Below are 25,598 nucleotides of genomic sequence, written 5' to 3' on the forward strand. Positions count from 1 at the left end.
TAAATGTAGAAATCACAAATGATTCTTTTTATTACTTATATAAATGGTATTAACATGACACGCATGATGTTTGTTTTCTGTTGTCTGCTGGCCAGGTCAGGCGGGAATAGGGTCGAGTCAGATGTGTTGAACCCCAGAGAAGTTGAACCCTGAATAAGCTGAACTATTCCTTTTGGCCCTAGGAGCTGGAGACAATGGGGTTTGACTGCGCATGGACACATTGTCGGACTCCTTGTGGGATTGATAATCCACAAGTCAAGAATAGTGAGTAACATGCAAACATCAGCGACCGGCTCAAGGGAGATATGAATGTTAACGCCACAGGCGTTACATGAGAGTGTTGAATCAAAATCTCTGACAGAGGTGGGGTGCTAACCTGCCTACACCATGTGGGCTATGAACATGCTGCACTCTACACAATCATGTTAAACCTTGAACCAAGGCTTCCTCCCCTCTCATCTAAATCAAATCATCCAACCTTGGCAGAGGCACATACAGGGTTGTTGCAAAGGAAAGCAAGCTGCTGAAATAATGGACATAACATACCCCAGTGTGAATATACATACTAACACACATAGTAACACACTATGTTTTGGTGATAGGTTTTGTTAACAAAGTACCTCTTGTACTTCTAGACTTGTAGGACTAAGATTTCTTTAGGGAAATGAATCATAGTCTTGTGTAGACAAACATATTCCTGTTTTCATTTGTCAAGGAAGACTTTCAAGTAAAACCAATTATGCCCATCTGATATGCCTGAAAATCATAGTAGGTACATGGGGTGTTAAGTTTATTATTTGTAGCCAAGTGACAATTTGTTCTGGTAGCATTGGACTTGCTTAACATAACAATAGTTCCCAGTATTGACAGAAGATATCTAGCAGCATATGTCTCTGACAGCCAAGGTAACTGCAGCCGTGCGACGTCATACTGGATTGAGGCCCGAGATACACACTCCTATAGATGTATGTAGGCAGAGGGCAGCAGTCTGAAAGTACTGTTTCACATCTTTGTGTAATGTTTCAAACTACCACACAGTTAATGTACCATTCATCCACACAGCTAATGTATGTATCAGTCATCCACACAACTAATGTACAAGTCATCCACAAGGAGTAACAAGATCACAAAAGGCATCAGGCTGCTGAAGATGGGCAGCACTACGTAGGTGAAGGTCCTGACTCCTCTGGCTCTTCCTTGTGTTTCTCTGTGACTGCTCGGTGGTTCCTCCTGGCCTTGATGTAGCTCAGTGGGTGAACAGGGAAGAAGCCAGCAAGACCTGAAACAAACATTACATATAGTGAGTGAATTTGGTTCATCGACACACTGACCTATATTTCACCACTCTAAATCTTGAAATTAACGCGAGCGGGAATAAAATGTGAAAAATGTGAGTGGTCTTTGCTCGCATAAATGAAACTTCGCATTTTTAGGTCTCCAAAATGACTATGAACAATAAGATGGCCTCAGTGCACACATTGGATAGCAGAAATACCAACATGATAATAAACACAAACACAGTTTATTGAGCAGCAGTTGTAACCAGTATATGACAATGTCATTCAAAGGCACAATACACAATAGGCATCTGGTGAGTTATCACTGCCATGGTCAAGAGTTCTACCCATTCGTGTCAAACTAGGCATCACTGACCACTCCAGTAGTCCAGACAGATGCAACCCACGCAACATTTTGTCAAAGGTAGACACGACCCAACATGTACCAGTAGGCTTCATCACACTCCTCAGATCTACAGACTTTGTCTTGTTATCTACCTTAAAGCTTGCTGACACGTTCTCTGCATACCAATCAGTGAACTGTTGTTGGTTCAATTATTTTATTGCCTTTGAACGTCCTTAATGCCAGTGAACAGAACAAACATATAAACTGTGTGTTGTTTTTATTTTTTATGGAAGTGCTCTCCTCAGAGCTAATAAGCAGTGCTACATGCTGCTGCTTGATTGGATTAAGGTAAGGATATCATTCCCCTTGGGATGGGGTGGGGGAGTGGCATTAATGTGGAGACACATAATTTAAAAAAATACAGTTTATCACAGTATACCAGCTTGATGTGGGTGGAAAGTCAAAGTGATGCAGGTCTTAGACGGTTACCACTTACATTAAACCCATGAGCATGGGTATGGTCCTGATAACCCTAAAAGCATGATCAGGGCAAATTATGATTAATAATCAAAGGTTTCTGGTACACATAAGGGAGACAACTCTGCAATACGATACCCCATATGACAGAGATGTATTTGTCTGAAACAATGGTATGTTTAACAAACTTGTACTGAGATGATAGAACATTGCATGAAGAGGATGAAAATGTGATGGTCATTGAGTCACACTAAACAAGGGAAAAGGCTGGAAGATCTCAAGAAACACATGGCCTAAAGGTGTAAAAATAGAAACTGGTCCCTGCACAAATCAGAAGGACAACATATTCATTAACTATATCTCACCATACAGATAGTTAATGATGTACTAAGTAAACATGGTAAACACTGAAGTGCCCTGTGCTTATATTACACAAGCCTATGTGTGATGACGACCTTTAACATGTTTTAGATATTAATTTAGATTGAGGCTGCTCCGATTTTAATACAGGTAGTCTGATGTGAACAAAATGCCTCCATGACAACCTACCGAGTAACTGTTGGACTGGCTTAGTGGCATTCGCTCCACAGGCTAACCAATATCTCAGTCTCTCAAAGTTAAGAGACACTAGCTTCTCATTGTCTGCGTTTGGCATTGGGTCATAGCTGCCAAGTTGTTCTGTGGCCTTGGCATCACGAGCCTTCTTCCGCGACATGGCGACGATATGGTAGAAGGGCCGGTTGGTGCAGCCTGACAGCATCAGACGTATAGCCATGTCATTGACACGAGGAGGGAGACGAGGCATGCTCAAATCTGCATCAGAAATAGAAAGATTACGTAACATTAATCAGTTTTATAAATGCAAAAATAATATATAATAAGTGTCTTAAATGTTTCCTATACAATCCCTCGTCTGGGAACACACTGTGAAATTAAGACTCAGTGTTCCCGCTGGGTTTTGAAACTCCAAAATTTACCAGTTCCCCCCTAATTATTGTCAGTCCCAACTTTTACCTAGTTTTAATTCTTTCAACATGATCAACAATGCTGTGAAAGTTCATGGTTGACAAATTCAATCATGTCATCTCTGAAGTAACTTAGTCAGATTTACATGTCATTCATACAAAGTTCAGCCACTATTTTCTCTTTTTCCTGGAATATTTAACTATGGTTCGAGACTACTGATTATCGCTAATGTTTTGCTCAACAACAAAGATTAATTAAAGCTGCAAGCAGCAATGGCGGGCTCCAAGTAACACAAAGTCCATGTTCGAATCCTTAAAGGGTTTCCTTGTACCAAATCCGTCAAATGTAGGCACCACTTGTAGGGTATCGCCGCTACGAAATTGTCACGCATTGGTGTCCAAGTCTGTTCTAAACCCATTTCCGACCTTAAACATGTTCGAATCCTCAAAGGGTTTGCTTGTCCCAACTCCCTCCAAAAATAGTCACCTGACATCGCCGCTACGAATTGGCGTGTTTCAGGGGTGTCCCAAATATTAATCAAATACTACCACCAAGCGGTGTTACTTTTAACATGCAACCAAGAACAAAAGATGAGGTACATATGTCCGACTAACTTCATGTCAACTTTCAATAGTTTCTGTGGAGAACCTTACAAGATATGACCTTTAAAGTAAAATTCCGGTGAATTTTTTTTATCAAATTCAAAATCTAATAGGGCGGTCACTAAGAAAGATATCCAAAAACGGCTAACAGAGTTTGATGTATTATGTATGGAGACAATTCTCAGAAGGTTTGAAATCATTTCATGCAGTGGGTTCAGAGGAGATAGGATTTGAAGACTGGTACCCAAAAACCGTGTGAAAACCTTGAATCCAACCACATGACCAATGACCAAAGTCAAAGAACAAAACATGTCAAGGAACTGAAGCAGCAGATACATGCAAGGTTTGAAATTAATCGGACAAGCGGTTGTGGAGCAACAGTGCAAAATACATCTTCAAAAAATACTTGTTTTTCAGTTATCTGCCCTTGGCCATTGGGGCTATGGCCTTGGCATTTTGGCGGAAGCTAGTATTCAACGGTCTTCATACACATACAAAATTTGAACATAATCAAGCGAGTGGTTATTCTGCTAGCTCTGGTACAAAAATCGGCGGAATAATAATAATATTAAATCGAACGATAACACTAGGGCTCTTCAGCCTTTCAGCTTGGTGACTCTATATAACAGACTGTCACTTCTTTGTCATTTGAGCTACAGTCAAACGGATAAGCGTTCTGAGTTTGTCAGTTTCTGTCGCATTGCTTAGATAAAGTGCCGAACCTGTTTCCGACCTCATCCATGTTCGAATCCCCTAATGGTTTGGTTGTATCGACGCCGTCAAAAGTAAGGACACGCTTGCGAGACATCGTCGCTACAACATTGACCCGTCCCAGAACCTCTCGGGATGTTCTACACACATTTCTGACGCCGTCCATTTTCAAATCCACATATGGTTTGCTTGTACCAATGCAGTCAAACGTAGGGAGTCGCTTGTGAGACATCACCACATGAGTTCTTAACCCATTTCCGACCTTGAATTCTCATGTTCGAATCCTCAGAGGGTTTGCTTGTACCAACTCCCTCAAAAGATAGTCACTGTTTGCAGGACATCACAGCTACGAAATTGGCGTGTGCCAGAGTTAACCAGAGTGTTAAACCCTTTTACCACCCAGACAATGTTCGAATCCCGAAAATCGCCTCTTAAGACAAGCACGGGTTGGCAGGCACTAGTACCCAACAGTCTACAAACACACACAAAATTTGAACAAAATCGAGCCAGTGGTTATTTTGCTAAGTCTGGTACAAAAATCGGCGGAATAATAAATAATAATAATAAATCAAACAATTACAATAGGGCTCTACAGCCTTTCGGCTTGGAGCCCTAAAAATGTACATTATGATGATGTAATTTATTTGCTGGTTCGCAGGGACTGACAGTCACATGGATCACCTGCCCAAGCCTAACTTTATTTACCGGTAAAAAACTGGAAATTACCGGTAAACAGGAACACTGTAAGACTTCATGGACTGGCTGCATAACTGACAGGTTACCATGGTTACGAGCTAATCATGCAACACACTTTCAGCCTATAGAATATAGATGTCAATATTGTTTTCATTTACTTGGAACGCCACTAACCTATTTCAGCCTATAGATGTCAATATTGTTTTCATTTTCTTGGAACGCCACTAACCCTATTTTCACAAAGAAAGCATGTGCTAATTGGGTGGGAGGTGTGTATCTCAACCATGGTGCTGATATGGGATAAGGATGCATCTTATTGTACCATTGTAATGTACCTCCATCTATCATGTCTATTAAACACTTTGCACCAACAACTTCTCAACATGCTCAAGTGATAGTTTTGCAGTTTTCTGAGTTTTCTGATTTACTTTCGAACAAAGACTTTACCATGACAAAATTTGTGTGCAATGGTTTTGGAAGCAAGTCCAGCTACATCTCCCTGAGGCAAGAGCGTCCACTAGCCTTTTTATCAAAGTTTTGTTTCCACCATTGCCACACCAAGCCCACTTTCCTGTGCTAAATATGAATGGACTATCCCACATATCGATAGTCCAATCAGAGAATGTTTCACAAAATCAACATCCACGACTGGTACACCTTTGTATGAAAGTGATTTACCGCTGCCTGTCTTTGTTGACACAAATATATCTTTTTTCATCTTTTAAGCACCCAACGATTGCCTATGTTTTTGTGTCAGGTATGTAATCGCGAATGTTTTTGTTATCTGATTGACTAGGTCATCGTCTATGGTAGTCGCCATGTTTGTGAAGGTATACAATATGATTGGATATCGTGTTTTCATTACAAGGGACAGAAGTCGTTATCTATGTGAGGTGGAGCCAGTTTTGAGCCAAGAAAAGTGGCCTTGATGTGGCAAGGGTAGAAACCAGGCTTTGTTATAGGCTAGTAGACATGCTTGCCTCAAGAAGATGGTCCAACTATGGGCGAGTGTCTTATCCGAAATCATTTTCTAAAATATTTCTTCCAGTGGTAATCATGGTAATATAACTAGGAGCACCTTTAGAATACAGTACCACAACTTCTCGTGAGGACGATGTCTGCCGTAGACCACATGTGTCAAAGACAAGCAACCAGTTTTTGTGAGAAACTGTAGGATGCAAACTCGTGACCTCCGGATTGTTAGCTAAGCGAGTTAGCTACGTCCACAGTGTTAAACTAAGTGCAAATTTACCTTGTGGTAAGAAATGAGCCGATATGGTGCAAACTGAAAAAGGATTGTAAAGGGGTGACTGATCGTAAAGGGGATCAATGGGCTAAGGATAGAGTTTGGGGTAACCTACCTTAACACCAGCAACATTTGGATGTGTTCAGTGCCAATATAATATACCTAATAAACTGCATTCCTGTGCATGATAATATAAATTAATGATTTATAAAGTAATATATGTATATTAGTTCCCATTTATAATCATTTTAGTCAATAAAATTACGAAAATAAAACGAAATAAAAAATATATTGAAAATAAAAGTGCTTTCATAAACCAAAGCTCGCTATAAAATGTGCTGCCGCAGCCTATATTTAGTAAACAAACATTCAAAACTCTCCACATCACTGGGCTTATTCAATGACATTGCATGTGTAGAAATGTTAGATCACTGGAAGGAGCTTATGCACAATCGATGACCCCTGATGTAGAGATACAACATGATTTCATCTGCGCCGAAATGGGGAAGGAAAAGGGCTCCCGGTAAAATGCCAACACCTCTCCTTCCGTAAAATATGCTTCTCAAATACTAATTCACCAACTGTTCATTAACCAGCTGTTAATAGAGTACAGATCGAAAACAGAACTATTAATAATAGATCTAATACGATAAGTGTGATGCACGAAAACCGTGACACCCGACAGTGAGAATTTGTGTTCGCTGTGGTGATGAGCAATTTGTAAAACAACACATTTGATAAAATTGCAATTTTCTGCGCCAAAGCGTGGGCATAAGTTATGACATGCACTACTTACTTCAACTTTGCATAAGATCACAAAGTAAGTTTCAGTTCATGATCATCAGACACATGTCGTCTCTTCAACTGATTGTGAACTACGTCATCAGTAAATGTGAGGCACTAGGATAAAATTCACGCTATTTCTAAAATGAAAACGGAATGTTAATATTGTATCAGTCATATTGTTACAATCACAATTCAAAATAAACATGAAACATATTTATATTTGAGATACAGTCTAACCCAGTTTAACTGATGTTGAATCGAACATAAGGTACTTATGTCATGCTCTGAACTATAAAGTAATATATTTATTTTCCTTTCACTGATCCAGCTTTTGAACAAGTGGAAAGTGCCGATTCATTTTCAACATGGCGACACTAGAAGATAAAGCTATTTGGGATGATGGAGAGGTGACTGGTGATTTTATTAATGTTTTAACTTATCAGAATTGTCGATACAGATATATCCATTAGATGTTAATGCATTGCAATGATTTCTCCCCTCACTCACATCTAATTGTGTTGTAATCAGATGGAAGCCAAAGCCATGTTAAACAAGGCAATGTTTTATCTTTTTGGGCCTAGCTTTTAGGCGAAATAGACATCCCTCCCCTTGGTATGAAATATTATAAGCTCTCCTTGACTCCCTACACAGACCTCATACAATGAAAGTTTGGAAATAAAGCTAAGGGTTTCTTTTCACCTCATTGGGCTCATTGGGTCCTTGATACTACTGGGGGCACAGGTGATACTACTGTTTTGTTTATTTATTGTTTTATGCTCCAGTAAGATATGTTTTAGCCAGTTCATTGTGGCCAGTAAATAATCGAGTCAGTTTCCAATAAACCAGTTGACATTCAGAAACTCTTGTCTATGCAAGCATGCAAGGAACTCATCTTTGAGTACCATTTCAGCGTTAGAAATTGGCAGTCCTTCTGTAGTCCTTGCCAAACTGGCCAATAGTTAGGTATCATAAGCACTAGTAGAAATTTGTCATTTTTAAGGGTTTTGCTATATGTTAACATCATAAGGACTAGTGGACTAAATATGTTAGTTTCTACCCCTGCTTTTATGTATTCTGCTTTTAGTTAGGGTACATTGCTGCATACCGAAGAGTACCTGGGATACATATCTGTAGTACCCTTGTTGACGATGACCCCTTCAGCCCAGGTCACTGGGGAACACGGGCGGCCCAGTCGTCAAAGGCGCCGTGATTCGCTGTGCAGAGTTGCATCCCTTGGGCACGCCAGAAACCTATGATTGTGGGTTCGAATCCCAGTTCGCCCCAATTATGTTTCTTTGTTTGTCAGCACCATACACGTCTGAGACCTGCATCACTTCGGGCTTTCCTCCCACATTAAGCTGACACGCCGTGATATAACTGGAATACTGTTAAAAGCGGCGTTAAACCCAACTCACTCACTCATCACTCACTGACCAACTGATACAATGACCTTTCAGTCTTACAACTAACAATAGAGTGCTAGGAACTTATTACATTCTTATATACTAAATTGCTCCAGGATAATTCAAAGTCGAGACTCTGCATTTCATGTATCCTGTCTCGCAAAACCAGTTGCATGATCTACTTCTTATACTGATGTTGTTGGAAAAGTCCCACGCTAGTTGCCTTCACAGTCATTAGGATCCCTGTTTACCCAAATCACAGGTTTGTATGATCTGCTTACTGACGTTCTATTGTACATACTGTGGGCAATTCCCTGAAACATCAGACTCAGAGTGTGTAATCGAGATTATCCCCCTTTATAACAAAGCAGGGTTAGAAATTGGCACTAGTCCTATGGTCCTTGCCAAACTGCCCAAAAGTTAAGGTATGATAAGGACTAGTAGAAATTTGTCATTTTAAGGGTTTTGCTATATATTTCATTATAAGGACTAGTGGACCAAAAACTTTACTGTCTACTGCTGCACAGTTGGATGAATGTTAGTTGCAACTGAGTCATTTGCATTCACCATGGAATCCTCCCAATAGTCTGTATATAGTGCAGAAGCATTTCAGTAGTTTCCAACTAATGTTCACTCTCCAATACTTTGATGGTCCTCCAGTTGTTGTGAACATGGAGAGTGTCAGTCATACATAATCATGATCCCTGGGAATAGTGCGCACAAAGATCACTTGCCAGTAATAGAAAAAATATACTAGCTGAAAGAAGTTCCTGTGCATCATGTGAAGTAATAACTAAGCCCAAACAAAGAACGATTTTGCAACAGGAACAATATATGTTGATATCAATGAAACATGAATTCATCATGACAATGTCAACACATGCCCTCTGTAAACGTAATCTCAGGCTGAAATGGCGTAGGATCAATTGTCCGTTCACAAGTACGTTTTGTGTATGATCACCATTAGCAGTGACACAAGCATGAGAACAGCACTTCACTGATGACACAAGATGGTTGAGGAAGGCTTTTGGGATGTCAATCCAGATCTGGACCAAGGCCTGTCTCACCTCGACCAACGTCACCGGTTGATTTGGAAGTCGGCGTAAACAATGTTTCATTTCATCGCACACATATCCTATGGGTGACAAATCTGGTGAAACGCAGCCCAAGGGAGTGTGGGGATCTTTTCCAATGAAGTCTGACCACTAATGCAATGTCAGGATGTGCATTGTCCTGCTGTAACGTGATGTGACATCCATGGGTCTGAATGATTGTGAGAATGGATAGCTTTGTCATGGTAAGGTACACCTGTCATCAATGATCACTTGTCATGTGCAGTGATGCCTCCTCACACCATTACGCTCCCACCACCAAATGGAGAACGTTGAACACTTGCGTCAGCGTAACGTTCTGTCTGACGGCAATCACTGTTGTCAAGATGAAGCCTGGACTCATCTGTGAAGAGGACTAACCTCCGGTCCTGTAACCTGAGCCTAAGAAGTTGTCTTGACCATGCCTGGCGTGCAGTTACATGATGTCACAGATTCATTGGACTTACAGCTAGACATTGTGGTTGAATGTTATGCTCTCGTAACCAATTCCTCACAGTCCTTGCACTAATCGGATGTAAGACAAGGATGCTGCAGGAAGATGTGAGCCAGATGGATATGATTATCTGGCTGATGTGACTTTACTCGTGGACGTGGAGACATGGTCATTCCCTGGTGTTGCCAGTCTGTTGGTACTGACCCAAGAGTGACTGTATGGTGTTACGATAAAACTCCAAAATGCCTAGTGATAACGTTTTGTGAAGTTCAGGTTTTAAGCATTTCATCTTTTGCAACTACTTATTTTCTGATGGGCGTGGCATAGCATTTTTGAGGTTTGGCTGTCAACAAAGTTGCTTTTCACAGTTGAAACACTTCAACGATTTACTCTGTTTGAATTGACTTGGTCCCACTCCCACGTGCATTGTGAATGTGTGACAAATTTCTTACTCGTGTGATTTTATGCATGCAATGAATGGTTACACATGCTGTTTCAAGGTCATCATGGGTGATCATGACAAATTGTTTGTACATGTAATTATCATTCATGATTCTGAAAACTCACAGCGATTTTATTTTAATGTGATATTTATGGTGCACATGAAATTTTTCTGCCAATATTAATCATTGTCTGTGTCTGTGCCGACCACTTGCCAAAACTGCTGTCCAAAAAAGCTCTGCACGTGCTTTGCGTTTTTATACGATATGACCTCCAAAAGTTTTGCTCGGACTCTGGCGTGTTCACACAGGGGTTGAAAGTTTATGAAAAATGTTACTTGACCAAGGGCAAGTATGACCAACATTCTTACTTGCCCTATATTAAAATGTACTTGCCCAAACAAATTCAAGCTAATAAATTCAGTAAAATGTTACATCTACAGAACTGAGAATCAGAGATACAGTGTACGCTCGCTATTGCGCCCCTCAGTATAGCGCCAACTCGGTTATAGTGCATGGTAATGCATGACTCCCAAAATTTACTTACATATTTAATAAACTCAAGTCTTACACTGACAATGTTTTTCCCCTCATCTAAAAGAGCGAGCACGTAACACCGGAAATACCATGTCAACAAATCCTAACTGAAACACGCAATTTAATCCCATTATGATACTATCTGGTTATAAAAATGTGTTCATTGTATATCTGGACTTATGTTTCTAATATATTTTTTTTATTTTATTCAAAATTTCATTCAATATTTGTTTACATTCATTAAGGCGAAATCCTGTGTGAAGTGATAGGTAGATTGCTGAACTCACTGTTATTTACAGCAACCACGGCCAGATTATCGCTATTGACCATGTTGATGCCTTGAAACAGAGTTTAATTGCCAGAGCACGGATACATATATCATAATAATATTTCATTATAAGGAAGCTTCAAAAGTCAGCAGTAGACCTACCTCACATTACAAATTCCAAGAAATGTAGTCAGCTGTTCGTCATTCAATTTCCAAGAAGCATGTGCCATAGAAAATGAGACAAGCCTGGTTCTCATTGTTGATATGCCTGAAATCGATGTGTATTAATCCCATTGGTTGACTGGTGTAACTGTATGCAAATTAGATTGCCAGTCTGGGACATAAGTAAAATATTAGCCAATGAAATATTGTAACATGATCACATGATTACATTCTCGTGAAACTTGACCCAGTTCATTTTGTGTGTTCTACTTGTCCACGGGCATGCTAGAAAACATAAATTACTTGCCTGACATCAAAACCTTACTTGTCACGGGTGTCGGGCAATGGTATTTTTTAAACGTTGTCACACGTACAGTTCCTGTCTGTTTTCGGTGACGAGAATAGCCTCCAATATCTGTGGATGTGCATTAAATCAGGACTTTGGTTTAAGTTGGATATGGTCCTCAAAGTCACGGTTAGTTTTGCATGTTAGGCCGAGAATGAGCCCACAAGCAAAACTAATCCTATCTTAAAGGACCATATCCTACACTGAATCACGCGGGACAAATGTTAGATATATTAGGGGGTCATAGTGATGAAACTGAAAGATCATATTTATGAAGCATGTTGACAGTCTTTCCAAACATTGTCTTTATTATCATGTTTTTTCCGAACTAATATAGCAATTGTCCAACTGCTGTCATCATCCAAGAAGAGGGCAAGCTCAACATTTCATATTCCGTTAATTGAAAAAGCAAAACTTGATATTCTTTCAGCATGTATTGGTTAAAGGTATGGCTTGCGTTAATCATGTTCATGTACTGTTATTTTATGTTTTTCAGGAATCTCTTGGGGAGGAGGTATTGCGCATGTCGACAGATGAAATTGTCAGCAGAACACGTCTGTTGGATAACGAGATTAAGGTATGTCCCAGGAATGTAACTTTTCAAAGATACATACTGTACCAATGCATAAGTTGTTTCTAGTCTAGGCCATTTTAATGAACAGGTCACTGTGATATACATGTTATAATCATGATAATCATTGATCATTTTGGGAATGTCTCCATGGTCTAGTGGCAGACATGGTAGAGCATCCGCCTGGAGAGTTGAAGGTTGGGGGTTCAGTGCCTAGCTGCGTCATGCCATTAGATGTTAAAAGATGGCACTTGTTGTTACCCTGCCTGGCATCAGCATTAACATTAAGGTGCTAAAACAAGGGGCATTAACATTAAGGGGCTAAAACAAGGACTAATCGGCTTTGAGTCCGAATTTAGTGTTTGAGTTTGGTATTTATGTTAAAATATCTCAGTGGGCTAGCACTATAAAATCGCCACTAGTCCGGACAAGTACATGCAGCCTTTTCTTTTTACTTTTGAAGATTGCTCTGTAAACATGGTAATGTAAATTATTTTGCAATATTTTTATTAGAATATGATCTCAGAAAGTTCCAAGAACAATGAAGTTTTCACTTAAAACAATGTAAAACTTGTTACGAAGAAGTTCATTGTTTCCTAAAGTTTGTATTTACATGATAATTACCATGATAAGTACACTTTATCATATAATGAGTAGGTTTCTCGGCAGGATAAAGCCAACGGATAAAAACGATATCCGTTGGGGTCATATGCGGATAGACATGATAGAGATGCAAATATCAAAGGTCAAGTAGGGACTACTTTCACTGTTTATAAACAAACATGGCGTCGCCCTCGTCATTCGGCGATCGAGTCAGAATTAACCATCTGGAATCTGGATAAACTACAGGGATAATTGCTATCATTATCAAAAGAACAGTCTAATATACTGAAAATCCGTGTCTAACTGTGACGTAGCTAAGGCATTTTATAAGTTTTGGCAACTTTGGAGATATAAATTTCGAAACAATTTTGTGAGGGCACGAGGCCTAGCCAAGTGGGATCAGTAGCCATATCTGTGCTTGTAGACGTGTGCAGCTTGAAACCTTCTCCACAAATTAAAATAGTTGGATTTGGCCGAAATATATTTGAATTGTTACCTTGTTTCGTTTTGTCACTGTGTGTACATCTGACTACACTTCTTAACGTTATGACAGGACAGACCGACTGTCAACAACGCCTGACCGTGGCCATGACGTCTCATAGACTAGGGTAAGAGTAGCTTCCCTTTGACAAAGGGCAGTTACTCTAGCGGACAGACCGATGGATTGCTGCGAAAGGCAATTAAAAACAATTGTTGTTTTGCGTATATGTTGCTTCGCCACTGGATAAGAAACAGATTTCAGTTGGAACTATATTGGCTACTGTCACTGTCCGACTGACACATCACTTACCCTGTGACGTAATAAATATTAATGCACGTATTCCAGGTAAACTCGCAATGTTTCGGTAATGTTTGTGAGAGAGGGAAAGCGATTTTGAAGCACAGAATTAAAGAATGACATTATATGATAAAGAGGTTATCACGCTTGTGTGTTTGAGGATGGTAAATATCCTGTACATGTATTCAACACTATGTATTTAGCTCGCCAAGGCTCGCTAAATACAATGTTTATTCCTAATGCAGGATATTTGCCATCACCAAACACACTCGCGTGATAACCTCTATGTATGTCTAATGCAGTGTCCAACCCAGGCCGTGCCATTGCACGATTCATGCTAAAAAAAATCAAATCGCCCCTCATTTTGTTGTTTAGTAATCAAAAACCTTTGACAAGATGTTTAAAGACAATAAATATTCTATCTTGAACATGTTGAATAGTTCTGAAAATATTTTTGAGTATTTTAGTTCGTTTTAGTTTCGTTTCTGAAATCACACAATATGAATCGCCGACTGTCATAGCAGATGATCTTTTGAATAGTGAATGACCATGTCGTGCAAAAACCAAAGAATTACAGGCTTTTTTAATCAAAATAGAAAAAAGCACAAGGCATTGTTATTCATTTCAGTTCTTTATTCTGATCTGTTACACTTTTTATATGATGATGTTCCAGTACATAATACAAAATAAGACATTTTTTAAGAAAGCAATTATCCCCCCTACTTTTTCAAAATCCCTCCTATTTTCTACATGATGGGGGGACAAGTCCCCCCTTTATTTTCAATTCTGGGTTGGACACTGCTAATGTAAGATATTTATTCATTAGTAATGGAGAGCTTCTGCTCCTGTTCTTCTCTGATTATGGCTGACTCCCTTGCCTTGGTTTGCAGATCATGAAATCTGAAATCATGCGGATCTCTCATGAGCTCCAGGCTCAGAAGGAGAAGATCAAAGAAAACAATGAGAAGATCAAGGTCAACAAAACGCTTCCCTACCTTGTCTCAAATGTCATCGAGGTTTGTATGGGATATGTTAAAACAATCAATTAAAATGTTTTATTCAAAAATAAACAATTGCAGCATGATATCTTCCCTGAAGTTTGGAGATAAACATGTACAATGGCATGTGGCAACATCATAGCTACCATCCCTCAGGTCCATATTTTGACAAGCACGTTTCATTAACTTTGGAAAGTAAAAATGACATTTACTTAATATGGCATTTGTTTCAAGTATTTGTGTAGAGGTCAGCCCTCCACTCCCCCTCTTATTTTAGCAAAGCAGGTAAAAATAGCAGCTAAGAGATTTAGGAAACATTGCTAGGGAAGGAGCTGGTGCACACCACTTACCAACATGGGGGAAGGTATCTCGTATTCTAGCCAACAAGATACAGCCTTTTTTACATAACTTAACCTGGCAGTGTTTCCGTTACAACACTGCATGATTCATTCATCATGCAGAATCATTTAAGAACTGTTACTACGCATTGAGCAAAACTGTTTTCTTTCATTGTTTGTTGATAGCACTATAAGATCTAATGATACTAAACTCTCCTTTGTTTGGGTTGATTGTTCAAAATTGAGCCAATTCATTGTTGGTCGTGATTGTATAATATTGTGTAATTTTGGTTCACAGGTATCTTAAAATGTTAAATGGAAAAAAAATTGGGGTTGTCATCCAACTATCAATGATTAAAATCATTCCCAAAACACTACTGTTTGAACCTCTATAGTATTGACTTATCTGTTTGAAATATCAGGGTAACCATTATCTGTGTTTATTGGTTTGTTCCAACCAATCAGTCATAATCAGTTATGATTGGTATTGATATTTTGTGATGTTCTTTTTTTCATTATTGAAACCTAAAAACTCATATTATCATGATATATTAATGGTGAATGTATTTAGGTGTAGTTATTTTCTTTAACTTATTCTGCATTACTCCTTAATGCATTCACTGCTTACCTTTTGACAGTGGTGAAGCTGTGCTTGATCCTGGTGATGAAAGGAAAGTGCTGTTCCTTTCAAAAGCGGCGTTAAACCCAACTCACTCTTCTGTAGGGCTATATTTAATTGCTAATGTGTCATGGTCCATCGCAAATTTTAACCTGTATTTCATGGCCAGCTAGCTATTAGCATTGCATGTAAATACCTTTAGCACTTTATCCAAGGTTGTCGGGTAGCTCAGTGGTTAAAATGTTCGCTCGTCACGCCTAAGACCCCGGTTCGATTACCGACGGGTTCAATGTGTGAAACCCATTTCTGGTGTCCCCCGCCGTGATATTGCTGTAATATTGCTGAAGGCGCCATAAAACCCCATTCACTGTTATATTACTCTAATTTTCCATCATTGTGAACTTTAGTCCTCTGTAATTGGAGGCTGTATTTGTAGTAACTTCTGCATATGTGTTTAGCAGTTAGCGCTTGTTACTTGCACTTTAAACCATTGTACCGTTATTATAGTGTTATATGTTAATTTACTGTTTGGTTTGCTCTGTATTAAGAAAAACCTGCTTGTTTGCTATTTCAATTTAATTTGATGTGTTTTTTATGCTTGCACATTATACTGCACTATACTTTGCGTGCGCGCGCCTATGGGCAATGCGACTATGCCTATACTACCTGTCAACGCAAACCTGGTTGTGCTAACAGGCCTAGTGGCTACAACTGCGCTATCCAACCCTCAGGGCCAATTATTATCTGCACCTCCTGGGTTCCCGGCAGCACCCCAAGCTATCTTCCCATTGGAGTCTTTTGTGGATCTGACGTGGATGCAATCCTTTTCATTCGGACTCTTCTGAGGTGTCACTAGCCGAGTCGCTTGTGAAGTAGATTAAGCACCTAGGCCTTGCTCAGATTGGATGGCTTACTGTCTTTAGGGTGTCGACAACACAATCTGGTTGCACCCTTCGTCCATCCCACCTGACCCCTTTTAAAGGATATGGTCAGAGCGCTGGATGAGGATTTTTCTGAACTTACCCTCTCACCAGCTTTTAAGCTGCCAAGATTTAGAAAGCTGATTTTCCCATACACGCCTTTGGGGTGGCTGACCAGGCTCACGACTTGGACAAGGATCTCTATAGTATGACAGGATCGTCCAAGCCTATTACCATTATCCCTGACAGCCGTTTCGTATTCATAGAAAGGGAAATCAGGCAGTCCTTAAAACCCTTGTTGGCATTAGTCTTTTTTCGGAGACCAATGTCAATAGGATCGATCATTTCCAGACGGTGGTAGAGTTCCAGTAAAGGCAAATCGACCAAATCGATTACAGCCACCCGCCCACGGGGGTATCTAACCTTATTCAATTCGGATTCTGAATTTAAGCACCGGCTGCTTCATCAGCCATAGTCTGCCTCAACATTATTTAATGGCCAAATAACTGACATGCATAGCAAAGTCTCGAGCTGTGCTCAAGATAAGACAGCACTCAATGCTCTGGAACCTGTATCCCAGAACCCTGGTCAATGTGTGTCAAAGTCAGGGAATTATCAACCCAGGCGCTCATCCCTCAAGGACCAGACTACTGATCAGTCCTTCTTTCATAGCAAAGGACGAGTCAAGGGCAGAGGCCACAGCTCCTATCAATCCTGTAGGAGTAGTTTCCAGGGTAGGAGCAGGGGCCAGAGGGGGAAACATGGACCCAGTGGACAATCACGACTGGGATCTGCCACCACAAGTCGTCCCAATAGTTGACACACCAGGAGTTGGGAGACAAGGCTTGTTTTGTTGAAATAGGATTGGTATGGCAGACACATATGCTTTCAACATCTTGAGGTACGGGTATTGCCTCAGCTTGACAATGGCACTGGAGCAGGGGCTTTACCCCAGAATACAACATCAGTTGTTGGGGACCAACATACAGACCTTGTTGGAGAAAAGAGCCATAGAGGTTGTGCAGACGCCAGTGCAACTACCGGGGTTCTATTCTCCCATTTTTCTAATTCCCAAGCAGGATTCGAACAAGATGTGGATGATACACAACCTTACGACTCCCTGATCAGCCTCGATCTGCAGGATGCCTACTGCATGTGTCTATCCATATCCACCCTAGCGACCGGCGGTTCCTCAGGTCCCCAGTTCAGTTGTATCCACCACCAGTCTGTGGTCCTACCAGCTGCATTTCAGTGGCCCCATTGATATGGGGTTTATGATAACTGGTTATCCTTTGAGACCTATTGTAAAGAAAAGGCTAATGATCCCAGACCTGCAGCCCCACAATATCTTTAGACATTTTAGGGGGTCTGGCTTCTGAATGGATCAGCAGGATCAATCACCACTTTGCTACTGTCAAAACGTAAGCAGTGAATGCATTAAGGAGTAATGCAGGATAAGTATACAAATATAAAAAAATATCTAGATTTTACTAGAATTGTGTAACCATGATAACAGTTTGTGAAATGCTTATGAAAATAAGCTCATAGCTATAATAATTTTAACTCTTAATGGTCTTTGAACATGTCAAGTTACACTACTATTCTCCACAACTGGTGATGTTACTTTCAATGAATGATTGCACCAGACCAGTGTCTAGTCTGGGACATGACTTGTGTGTGAACCTTGTGCTGTGTGTGTCAGCTGTTGGACATGGACCCTCACGACCAGGAGGAGGAGGATGGGGCTAACATAGACTTGGACTCGCAACGCAAGGGCAAGTGTGCTGTCATCAAGACATCCACCAGACAGGTACTCACGCATAATTGGCTGTGAAGAGCATCCTTCATTACAACAAATGTATCTTCAGTCACCTTATTCATCTATGTTTTTAACTTTTCACTTGAGGAAAGTGATGTTTCAAATGTTAAAATCATTTTTTATATTTTTGTGTGAATGACTTAACATGGATAACAATTGATTATTGGCATAACTGGTAATTCTTTATATTGTCAAAGCATTTTTGTGAAATGTATCTGGTTTTTTCCCTTTTCCTCTCCTCATGCATTACGACTGCCTCCATGGTCTAGAGGTAAGGCCTCCAGAGAGTGGAAGGTCAGCATTTGATCCCTGGTCGCGTTGTACCAAAAGACGTTAAAAAATGGTACTGGTTGTTACCCTGCCTGACGTTCAGCATTAAGGGGCTAAAACAAGGACTTGTCGCCTCGAAGTCAGTCTACTATGTCTGACTTGGTTTATTCATGTTAAACTGCGTCATGGGCTATAACTGTAAAATCGGCATTAGTCCAGACAAGCAGCACATGTGCCACACATACGCACACACATGCATGCATGTCACTATATAAGTGCATAATCTTGAACATGATGTTAAGCCCCATTTCAACTCACCTCACCTTATGCATTATCTCACCTAGCCTGTTCAGAAGAATCACTTTTACCTTGCAGACCTACTTTCTACCTGTTATTGGCCTCGTAGATGCTGAGAAACTCAAGCCAGCTGATCTAGTGGTGGGTAATGTTTACAGAATGTATGTTCAGAATTTTGCTATTAAGCTTCCATCAAGACACCATTTCTCAGATATAAGAACAGAAGCATTGGTTGCTGCATATATTGATCTATGCTGCACATCAATTGTCCATGTGGTTATCTGTTTTTCAGGGAGTAAACAAGGACTCCTATCTCATACTGGAGACACTTCCTCAAGAGTAAGTAGTGTGGTTGCCATATAAGATCCAGTAACTTTATCAATAGCTCACTTAATAAAATCTAAGTGATCCATTCTCATCATATAGTTCTGGTTGTTTCTGTAGTAAAGTTGCTTAAAGTTTATATTAGAGGTTATTCACTTTGAAACAGTAACTGTTGAACCTCTCAAAGTTTGTGTAGTCCTGTGGGAGTGTGGGCCAGAACAGGCCCAGGTTGCCTCATGCTTGTTCTGACAGTGACATTTGACTGTGATTGTGTGTCTTCAAACTATCAAACACTGTTTTGTCTTGTCCAAGCTAGACCTGCTAATTTGTTTACAAATGCTGAATATTGCAGATTGTCAACAAACATTTCTGTCAACACTGAAATGTGATTGTTTGTGTTAACTAGCTGTTTATAACACCTCGGTTTCTTGTGGCAGGTATGACTCCCGAGTGAAGGCGATGGAAGTTGACGAGCGCCCCACTGAGCAGTACAGTGACATTGGAGGACTGGACAAACAGATTCAAGAGGTCATTCCTTCTATTGTCTTAAGTCTTTACCCAAAACAAGGGTACTCAGACAGTGTTTTAGGAGATGTGAAATGAATTAGATGTAACTAGTTATTTATAACTTACCATGATTGCAGTGTAGAATTCATCATATTCATATTGAATGAATTACATTTAGAAATCGACCTGGCTATGTCCTAATGGAAATAAGACACTACAACAGTATTCTTATGAAAGTCAGAATTGGACAATTAATCATTTGATCAAGTTTGATTTGTTGGGAGATATTGCCTCTGGTACATGAAATGTGTGTAAAAACTGGAAGGATTCACACCTGTTTGCTCCTACAATTTCCCTGTAGTTCCTATGTATTTTGAATAAAAGACACAAACTACAAAACCAGGTGAAAAAATTACGGAGTTTAGGAATATCATATAAATCAAGGTCTCAAGTGGTGAAGTAATAAAACTTGGAACGAAATACAGTACATACCTCTGCGCAAATGCACTGATAGAAATGCCTGATAGTTAAGGTATCATAAGGACTAGTAGAAATTTCCCATGGTATCATTAATAGATTAGTGGACTAAACAAATAAGTTTCTATTGCTGAAATGCGTACAAAACTTATCAATTGTCTGTGGTACCATGGGTGCCACCGTCTTTGAACCAAGTGCGCATGACAGAAATATACCTTTTGCATTAAGGGTAATAAATCATAAAATATTGAGAATAGCCAAATGAAAGGCTGATCCACTTGGTCAGTGAATGTCAGAGTTAAATCAACAAAACGATGCAAGGATTTGTACCATTAGATCTGTCCATGTGTTACTGCCTCAAAGAGGGGACAGTCATTTGTTCATTGTAACATAGGGCGGTCGGGTAGCCTAGTGGTTAAAGCGTTCGCACGTCACGCCGAAGACCCGGGTTCGATTCCCGACATGGGTACAATGTGTGAAGCCCATTTCTGGTGTCCCCCGCCGTGATATTGCTGGAATATTGCTAAAAGCGGCGTAAAACCATACTCACTCACTCACTCATTGTAACATGTATGAGGTCGACTTCACCTGCTCTCATACTCAATTACTGGTAAACGACTACAGGTATGGTAAGTTAGGGGAAAACATGCCTGAGGATTATGACATTATATGTCTACTTTCTGCATTACAGTTGATTGAAGCTGTTGTGCTGCCAATGACCCACAAAGATAGGTTTGAAGCACTTGGAATACAGCCACCAAAGGGTGAGAATATCATCATGATTATGTTAACTTAAGCAAGGCAGTGTTTGTAAGCCACATTTGTATCATCTCTTTAATAGGGATGTGATTTCAAATGTCATCGCAGAACTATTCTGATACTAAATTGTTAAACAGTCTAGACTGACCAATTTGTGTAATGTTATGTATTATTATCTCATCATGTTTATAACTTCAGACAAAAATATGTCTAACCCTTGTCATGAAATCTTTGTAATATTTTGTTTATCACAATGTTAACTGATGGACACATATACCCTTTTTGTGAAGATGTCCATTGCCTATTGAAGGCACTAGCTGTGTATTTGATGAATATACTATGTTTGTCAGGTGTCCTGTTGTATGGGCCTCCTGGCACTGGTAAGACTCTGTTGGCCCGTGCCTGTGCCGCACAGACCAAGTCCACTTTCCTCAAGCTAGCTGGCCCTCAGCTTGTACAGATGTTCATCGGCGATGGAGCTAAGCTGGTCAGGGATGCATTTGCTCTAGCTAAAGAGAAGGCACCAGCCATCATCTTTATTGATGAATTAGATGCTATTGGTAGGTTGATTTGCATTTCAAGCATCGATGACACAGGAATCTTTCTGAAGTACAATGTTGTTTAATTTATGTGTAAGTTATTGGTTGTCCATAATATGTGAATCACAGTTACCTCCCATTCCATTGTTTAGGATGACCAATGCTAATATTCCACGATACTGTTTTTTCAGGTACAAAGCGTTTCGACAGTGAGAAGGCTGGTGACAGAGAAGTTCAGAGAACTATGTTGGAGCTACTCAATCAGATGGATGGCTTTATGCCAACCATGCAAGTCAAGGTGATTCTTTTGTGTGACTGTTAAGTGTTTGAGGTTGTGTAGTAGCATATAACTACATCTCTATTACCAAGGCTAATATACCCTTACGTAGCTGCCATGTGACCCTGGAAGTGGTGACATCACATTACTGCACATTACATTCACACAGACTAGACATGTTTGAGAATACAGTCTACAGAACCTACTTGCATTCTTTGCTTGTTATTTCTACCCTAAGTTATTCTTGTGATTGTTGTTTTGCTTATGGTTTGTGCTTTTTAGTCTTATCAATTTGCTGCTTCGTAAAAATTCCCGCTCGTTAGGGGCTCACAGTCACAGTAAACATTGTGCCTATCATTGTTTCTATCCGCCATTTTGATTTTACCACATGCACACGATCTTGTGTTTTGCGTCTTGATGTCTCATGTTATGGCTTGGTGTTTGTTTCTCGTTTATTGCTTATACCTTTTGTGTGTGTCTAAGTGTTTAACACATTTTATTTGCATGATTTTTCCTCTTCCAAACCTATGAGTTATTAATTACCTCTTCAATTCATTGTTTGATACCACTGCTATCATTGATATGCAGACAACTTTGGCTGAGATGCAGCCACCCGACTCGTCACCTACACACGAGAATTCATCACCTAGGCAGACTCTCACGTCTCCTCAGGCATTAATGTGTTCTATAGAGATGGTGCATCTTCAAACACAGCTGACTACACAGATGGCGGCGCCTATCTATACGTTTATCACTACACCGGCGCTTGCGCCACCCTTCACACTGACGACCACTGTCTACACTTCTAGCGCCTCCGCCAGCACACTTGAACTCCTTTACGGCACTTTCTATGGTGCTGGTGCCTCCACAATTCGATCACTTCCCTGGTCTCACTGCTCAACAGTTATCACAGCCAGTGCCACATCAGCTCATGCAGGTGCCATTCATGGATCCCGCCTGGATCAGTCCATGGTCCCTCTTTGTCTACCACATCTCTGGCACCGCCAGCTATGTCTATGTCGCCTCCTTGTTTTCCTCCTGTAAATTATATTTTTTACTTATCCTGCATTACTCCTTAATGCATTTATTGCTTGTTCTGGACAGAGAGAAAGAGCTGTGTGAGAGGTCTTTGCTTGAAGAAGTTGTTCCAACTAGCTGGGAGGCCAACCCTATCACACAGCTCCAACGTGAAGTGACGTCACGGATCCTCACATTACTTTTGTCACTTGAAGAGTGAAGACCTCTTTTTTGATCAGCTCATTAAACTTGTTGAAACCCTCATGTGTTTTGCTTCTTTGAGTTGCTATTCTTGTGCTTCTGCTTATGGTTTGTATCCTCATCCATTCTATATGTTTTAAGCATGGCAAAAATGTTTTGACACATGTTTGTGTTCTTAAGAACAATTAGGTAATCTCAGGTGTCGTTTTAGTTTCAAGTAGCCATCTTGAATATTTTACGTGGCCACAGGGTCTAGAATGAACATGGTCCATGTGCTGTATTCCTTGTTGCCTAGTACCTCACCATTGTCGTACAATTGCAATTGTATTCTTTGTAAATGTGTGTTGTTTTACGTTCTATATGAACTTGTTTACTTGAAGCCAAAAAGCTGGGAAAACAAATTATAGCATACATAATTGGGTGGGGATGCATTGTGATTATACTCTGCTTCGTTGTAGATAACATGCCATCTTGTTCCAAGTGTCGTCGTAGTAAGTCAGCTTGGATCCCCACTCACGGTGCTTAAATTGTACATCACCATGCCTCCAGTCTTCCAGATGTAAAGACTGTCTCCAGCTTCCCCCCCCCCACAGCTTTCAGACAATACCTGCTAGTGTCCAAGAAACGCAAATCGCAGTAAACGCTGAAGCTCAAGCGTAAGATGTCGGACAATTCCAAGACTACCCAAGCCAGACGGGCAGCCTCAACAGCCTCCTCTGACTGGGAATCCTCGGCCTCTACTTCGGCCATTTTGTCATCCTGCTCAGTCACTGTGTCTACCCAGAGCACTTTGACGACCACCACCACCACGTCTACACAGCGGCGGCCACCACCATGACGTCCGGTGTGGCTCAGACTTACCAGATAGCACCTATACAGTCCACCATACAGATGCCCTCGGGCTATGATAAAGACAATTTAATCATCTATAAGGACTGTTTATTCAACTACACCTGGTCCCAGCCCTCTACAGCCACACATGCTGCGTCAGTGGCAGGTCCTTCTGGGCCTCCTAACCTCAGCACAGGACTTGACCTACAGAGGAAGGCTCCAACTGCGCCCTGTCCAGATGTTCCTGGCTCCCTACTTCAGGCGTCTGGATCCATCAGTCTCCATTGTCCTCCCGGATCACCTCAAACCTTATCTCTGGTGGTGGACGGTGGACATGAATGTCTTAGACAGCGTCAATTTGACAGGGTTTACGACCTCGTTACACCTTCGGGGCTGTGGTGCACAACTAGAGGGACAGGTCACCTCGGGGCTGTGGTGCACCGCGCAGCTCCAGTGGCACATAAACAACCTCGAACTGGAGGCGCTTACTCTGGCTCTCTCCCATTGGCAGCAGACCCTTCGACATGCCGGTCTCTTCATTTTGATGGACAACATAACTGTTGTCTGGTGCCTCCGGAACCAGGGAACGACTCACTCCTTCAACGGACGTTCCACTTCTTTAACCTGAGGGATCATCTGGGGATTCAATTCCATGTCCAACACATACCAACAAGGACTAAAAGCGTACCCTTTCCACCACCCATCATCTTTCCAGGGTAATTCAAAAGATCAAGTTGATGCTGAGCCTTGATTTGACTTTGGTCGTGCCCTGGGCCTGGTTCGTCAACCTCAGAGAGATAGCCGGCGCCGACCTGTCACCACTCCCATACTGGCCAAACCTAATTCATCCCCACAGCAGGCAGCCATATCCAGGACCAGACATGTCTACAAGTGTGGTCCATCTACAGAGGGTGTTAAACACTTAAAGATACTCGGGCAGAGCGGCAAAGGCCTTCAGGATGGCACATTGTCTGTCCACTAGGAGCTTGTACAATGACAAATGGCTATCTTTTGGGAGTTTTTGCAGAGAAAAACATCAAGCCATAACGTCGACTTGGAGGATGTGCAATGCATGCACAGTTTTGGTCCGTTAGTAGTAGCCCAGCACGTCACCACTACTAGACACCACTGACCTCACCTCTTATCCAGAGCTGGCCTCTCGACCTCCCCGGCAATTGCCCTTGAATAGAAGGTTCAATGCTCCACACATAACGGCTCGGTATAGTACTTCAGTCTACAATCATAACTCGTTTATCGTCTATGGCTGCGTTGCACCTGGACACTCTGCATACCTAACTCCTGTTTTCCTGTCTACAGACTGGTGGATTGATGCAGACCGCACAGTCAATGATTGGCTGAGGGAATCAGAGTTCTGAGATGAAAGTCCCTCCAACGATTCCGTCAATAAAAGATGCATTAAGAAGTAATGCAGAATAAATAAAAACTCAAGTAAAATCCTAGATATTTTATATATTTGTATACTTATCCTGCATTAATGCGTCTAAAGGGACCTATCCACGATGCCTTCTGATGATCTGGTTTTAAGAAGTAATGTGTGGATCCGTGACATCACTTCCCTTGGTCACATGGGAGTTGTGTGATAGGGTTTGCCTCTCAGCTAGTTGAAACAACTTCCCAAAGCAAG

At 40.9% G+C, this 25,598-nt stretch overlaps 2 protein-coding genes across 2 annotated transcripts in view; one reads left to right on the forward strand and one right to left on the reverse strand.

Annotated features, from left to right (window-relative positions):
• Positions 1-7,243, reverse strand: LOC124131431 (28S ribosomal protein S16, mitochondrial-like). The gene is made up of 3 exons (XM_046494715.2): positions 7,118-7,243; positions 2,650-2,913; positions 1-1,279 (listed from the first exon to the last, which is right to left on the reverse strand). Exons 2-3 carry the CDS (start codon positions 2,903-2,905, stop codon positions 1,161-1,163), a joined length of 375 nt encoding a protein of 124 aa, XP_046350671.1. The 5' UTR covers positions 2,906-2,913; positions 7,118-7,243; the 3' UTR covers positions 1-1,160.
• The window catches only part of LOC124131430 (26S proteasome regulatory subunit 6A-B), a 26,614-nt gene continuing 7,843 nt past the window's right edge, over positions 6,828-25,598 (forward strand). The window contains exons 1-11 of the mRNA XM_046494714.2: positions 6,828-6,844; positions 7,436-7,514; positions 12,305-12,385; positions 14,651-14,776; positions 18,338-18,445; positions 19,100-19,162; positions 19,314-19,360; positions 19,783-19,873; positions 21,021-21,093; positions 21,439-21,648; positions 21,819-21,925. Coding sequence (XP_046350670.1) covers positions 7,473-7,514; positions 12,305-12,385; positions 14,651-14,776; positions 18,338-18,445; positions 19,100-19,162; positions 19,314-19,360; positions 19,783-19,873; positions 21,021-21,093; positions 21,439-21,648; positions 21,819-21,925 — 948 coding nt within the window. The 5' untranslated portion in view covers positions 6,828-6,844; positions 7,436-7,472. The remainder of the gene's footprint in view (positions 6,845-7,435; positions 7,515-12,304; positions 12,386-14,650; positions 14,777-18,337; positions 18,446-19,099; positions 19,163-19,313; positions 19,361-19,782; positions 19,874-21,020; positions 21,094-21,438; positions 21,649-21,818; positions 21,926-25,598) is intronic.

The sequence above is a fragment of the Haliotis rufescens genome, unplaced genomic scaffold, assembly GCF_023055435.1.
Source record: "Haliotis rufescens isolate VD_foot unplaced genomic scaffold, xgHalRufe1.0.p SCAF_1, whole genome shotgun sequence".
Classification (NCBI taxonomy): Eukaryota; Metazoa; Mollusca; class Gastropoda; order Lepetellida; family Haliotidae; genus Haliotis; species Haliotis rufescens.